Source organism: Musa acuminata, chromosome BXJ1-7 (assembly GCF_036884655.1).
Source record: "Musa acuminata AAA Group cultivar baxijiao chromosome BXJ1-7, Cavendish_Baxijiao_AAA, whole genome shotgun sequence".
Lineage (NCBI taxonomy): Eukaryota > Viridiplantae > Streptophyta > Magnoliopsida > Zingiberales > Musaceae > Musa > Musa acuminata.
Window position 1 is genome coordinate 32,645,096 of NC_088333.1, and position 5,108 is coordinate 32,650,203.

Below are 5,108 nucleotides of genomic sequence, written 5' to 3' on the forward strand. Positions count from 1 at the left end.
CAGCCCAAATCGGATCTTTGTTAGGCCGTGTCCAGCACTTGTAATAGTTTCGTCTGCTCTAGATTTCATTCTCTGGAATTTGAGCAGTCAATTTACCGCCTTAGGTTTCGAAGTCACGAGAACAGTACCCTTATCCACGCAAGAAACCTTATCTTCTTTCGTTCTCCGTGTGTTGAAACCATCCCATTAAAAAGGATGTGACATCCTTCCCCAACTCGTCTAAAGAACCACAACCTTCCCATCCACAGCTCCATTCCAATCCTTTTTTCTGTGCTGCTATCGAAGCAATCCTCACTTTTTAACTTTCGTGCCTCTATTCGATTCTTGGTATTATTAGGTTTAGAGTTAAGAGAAGCAAAGAGGAAGAAGTGAGACCGAGAAAGTGAAGATGTTGGCCATCTTCCACAAGACCTTTGCCCACCCCCCTCAGGAGCTCAACTGTCCTGAGTCCACCTACGGCGGCCCTCCCAAGCCCGGCTACCGCCGGCGCCAACCCAAGAACCCTGATGAGATCCTCCGGGACTTCCACTCCACCCACCCGGCCCACTCCTTATGCGCCACCTTCCGCTGCGGCGCTGCCCTCGCCTGTCTCGGCCTTGACGCTCCCCATCCCTCCCTCCACCACCAGAGGTCCGTTTCTTCGTATGCCTACATAACATTAGCATCACAAGTGTGTGTACGTAGCATAACTGTGTTGTGCTGCAGGTTGTTCTGTAGCTTTGATGAGGTATACTGCATGTTCGTGGGGAGCCTGAACAATCTGAGCTCTCTCATCAGGCAGTACGGGTTGTGCAGCAAATCGACCAACGAGGCGCTGCTGGTGATCCAGGCCTACCGTACTCTGCGCGACCGGGGTCCGTACCCCGCCGACCAGGTCCTCAAAGAGCTCGCCGGCAGCTTCGCGTTCGTCGTCTACGACAACAAGACCGGTGCCGTCTTCGCCGCTCTGGTACGTACGTGCATTCGCACAATGTGCTCGACCTATTTAACGTGGCTACACGCACTTAACTTGGTCCTCATTCTCGATTGGCCAGAGCTCGGACGGTGGCGTGCCACTGTACTGGGGCATCGCTGCGGATGGGTCGATTGTGATCTGTGATGATGTTGAAACCATGAAAGAAAGTTGCGGCAAATCTTACGCTCCGTTCCCTACTGGTATGGAGACAATCTCTATGGCTGTTGTTATAGGCGTATATAATATCTAACTTGAGATCGGCATGTGAACTGGTTGGTTCAGGGTGCATGTTCCACAGCGAGGGAGGGTTGAGGAGCTTCGAGCACCCAACGAGGAAGATGAGGGCGATGCCGAGGGTGGACAGCGATGGGGTGATGTGCGGCGCCAGCTTCAGGGTGGACACCTTCTCCAAGGTCAACACCATGCCGCGGGTGGGAAGCGCCTCCAACTGGGCCTCGTGGAATGACTGACTCCTACTGAGGCCGATCGGATGCTGGTGGTGTTTGTCTATGTACAGTCTCGGAGCTTCCGTTAAAATATAGTGTGTGAGAATTGTTATATGATCCGTATCCCTGTGAGGACATAATGGATTTGCGTCTGTCTCGGCATGATTGCTTCCTGAGTGCTGGATATATATATATAGGTGTTAACTTTCTTTACTTAGATAGGTGAATATTAATGATAATTAATTTGGTTTTTCTTGATGGATATAAATAGGAGGGATATTTGTAAATGATCTTAAAATTTGAAAGATATATGATATATTCAATTTGTATGAGTAAACATCTTATTTTAAATTTTTTTGAAAGTTATATTTAAAATCATACAAAAGTTGAACCTTTCTCATAGATAAATAAAAAATATACATAAAATCATCTCATATACCATAGTAGTCCTATAAAATTTTGAGAAATTTTGAAAATATCAAATTAAAAAAAATCCTCTTGGTTATTTTATTGAAAAATTTTTATTATTGGTTTTTTATCGGATGGTATTTTCCCTATTCATTTTTTTTACTTGAGTGTTTTCTCACTTTGATAAAAATATTATTAGACTTTTACTCGATCATAGATATTATTGAAAAAATAATTAATTATCATAAAATTTATAAAAAAAATAAAGAATAATATTAATCATCTTAGAATCATATTCTAGTAATCCTATTGAATTTTGAGTTAGTTCAATGGAAGTGAAAGGTACTCAAGTTACATTCTAGATTAAACGATGTTACACCGATTTAACAAATCTTAAAATTCGATAATTAGTTATTATAGAATCATCAAAAAAAAAATATTTAAAAATTATTTTAGGAGTTCTAGTGATTTTGTGAAAATCAATTTAGTAGAAGTTGATCAAGATAGTGATAGATGATAGAATCTATTCCAAAAAATCTTTAATTTTTTATATTTAATTATTATAAAATTTAATTAAAAAAATACTAATCATCTTAGTAAAATTTAAGTTAGTATAGTAAAAATTAACCAAGTTATAGTGGAAATTAAACTAAGTTATCATATAGAGGATTTGATTAAAATTTTCATATCCCCCATAATTAGATACTGAACCAAATATTGATTAGATTCTATTTTGACCATATAAACAGGGTTCAATGACATCAATAATATGTGTGAATTTTCGTCCCCTTTCTTTCAACTCTTTCATCGTATTTTTTGTCGTTGCCTCCTCCTTGTCCTCAGATCCGATAGATTTGTTTAATGAGATCTATCTTGTCGTCGTGACTTTGTTCTTTTTATCTTTAGTCACGGATTTCCGTCCAGCAATCTTCACTCCCTCTTTATCGGATCTCCACCGCGACTCCCCACTGTTGTTACCTTTGCTGTCGCTGCCACAACCTCTCTCTTTCGCTCTAACAACCTCTCTTGTGGCCACAGACGTGCCTGCTAGTGTCCCTTGATGAATGCCCAGAGCCGGTCGACGACTCTGTTTTGTTCGGCTGCCACCTTTCCTTTAGTCGATGATTACTATTCGGATCTCCATGGACTGTCACGAATAGTCATCACGCACCCGCAACAACTCCGTTCAACGAACTATTTGTCGCTCTCATCTACATATACAGCTGCTTGACAGCATGTTTTGTCTTGGTTAAGAGTCATTTTGCTTGTAAAAATGTAAGTTCGAACAAGTTGCAACGCTACAAAGTGACCGCTCACCGAACCGAGCAAAACAGCCCCAAACAGCCCAAAACAGCTCCGTTTTCGTGTGCCATGAGCTATTTTTTGCAGTCCGCCTCCGCTCACAAAATGTCAGCCATCTCAGCCCCTTAGAACCACCCAGGTCGCACAAGGCTGGATGGACTTCGGTATAGTGTCGAGCATTGAATAATCTTTCGCAAGCTTGCACGTTACCTTGACGGGAACTTGTTGTCGCGCCCGACACCCGGTGAGCAGTTGTTTGTGGACTTACAGCTATTCATTCAACCTTCTAAAGTTTTTGTTTTCCCCCTCTCCCTCTTTTCTCTTATGCATGCAAGATGCTTGCTGAATTGCTTGTAAAGCTTCCCCTTTTCGCGAGACATCGGGACTTGTCTGTTGCTCGTTCTTCGAACTAATCAACTTTCTCTTTTTATAGGTCCTTTGGGACCTGTGAGAGGTTGCAAGTGGGCTGATCTTTGCATATGCAAATCGCAAGGGCGAAGCGTGACTTAGGAAATGCGAGCTAAGTTCGCGTCTTTGCCGCAAGAATGTTTCGCAACTTAGGCAACGTAAGCTAAGTTCGCGTCTTTGCCGCAAGGGTGCCTCATGCCTTAGGCAATTCCAGCTAAGGCCGCGACATTGTGGTATTAGAGTGGGCAAGTACTTCGAGCGAGCAGCGAAGGAACTTCGCAACTTCACCATGGCAAAGCATCGTGGCAAATCAAGCAAGACAGGGCAAGCCGGACCCTTGCCCCAAGCAGCTATAGGTGGGCTGCATGTGAACACTCGCTCTCATGCTGTTGGAGCCGCTCAAGAGGAGCGCGATAGTGAACATGATGAGCGAGACGTTGGCTACTCTTCGCGAGCGGAAGAGGCACAATCTGGAGCGCCAACCGAGAAAAAGAGTCACAAGGAGAGACTTACAATGGCGGAAACCCGCTTAGACGTTCTTGACGTGAGCTTGGAGAAACTCTACCATGGCCAACAAAGGCTTGTTGGGGTAGAGAGCTCGCAAGAAGAAGCAAAGTCCAGGATCGACAAGGTTGAGGCCCTAGTCGATCGATTGTCAGATGACACCAAAGACTCTGTACAACACTTGCAAGAAGTTATGGCGGAACTCACTTCGAGGGTGACCATGCTCACAAGAGCACTAAATGCGGGAGGAAGCAACACCCGCATTGCGTTGCCACAAAACTTGAGGGCACCCAAGCCTCATGGTTATGGAGGGACCAAAGATGCCAAAGAGCTCGAGAATTTTCTATTCGACATGGAATAATACTTTCGAGCTACGAGGCCTGATTCTGAAGAAACCAAAGTTTCCATAGCAACTATGTATCTGAACAGAGATGCAAAACTTTGGTGGAGAACCCATTGGGAGGAGATCCAACAAGGTCGGTGTCGAGTTAAGACATGGGAGGAATTGAAGTGGGAGTTGAGAACTCAGTTCCTACCGGAGAACACCGAGTTCATCGCAAGAAGGAAGTTGAGACAACTACGCCAAAATACTTCCATCTGAGACTACATGAAGCAATTTTCTGCGCTAATGCTGGACATCCAAGACATGTCCGAGAAGGATAAGCTATTCAGCTTCCTTGATAGTTTGAAGCCATGGGCGTAACAAGAACTACATCGAAGGAATGTCTCTGATTTGATCGGGGCAATTGCTGCTGTAGAAAGGCTCACCGACTTCATTTCCTCTAAAGACCCGGGAAGAAGGAAACAATCTTCAAGTAATTTCCCTCCAAAATATTCTCGAGGGAAGGAGCTTGGGGGCGAACAAAAGAAGAAGGGTTCCCACAAAGAGCCAAGCCCGAAAGGCAAGGCCCCGAAACCTGGCGGGTGCTTTTTGTACGGAGGGCCGCACATGGTGAGTGAGTACCCACAAAAACAAGCACTCAATGCTTTAACAGCCTCCATTCACCCCCCCTCCCCCAAATCGAACAAGGGCAAGGTTGTCGCTCTTAGTTCGAGTAGTTCTGAAGCCAGCAGTGATGATGAGG

At 44.4% G+C, this 5,108-nt stretch overlaps 1 protein-coding gene across 1 annotated transcript; it reads left to right on the forward strand.

The window, feature by feature from the left end:
- The first annotated feature begins 253 nt into the window (after positions 1–253).
- Positions 254–1,614, forward strand: LOC135679978 (stem-specific protein TSJT1-like). The gene is made up of 4 exons (XM_065193954.1): positions 254–630; positions 706–949; positions 1,035–1,155; positions 1,238–1,614. The coding sequence occupies exons 1-4, from the start codon at positions 389–391 to the stop codon at positions 1,423–1,425; spliced, it is 795 nt and encodes a 264-aa protein (XP_065050026.1). The 5' UTR covers positions 254–388; the 3' UTR covers positions 1,426–1,614.
- The last annotated feature ends 3,494 nt before the right edge of the window (positions 1,615–5,108 follow it).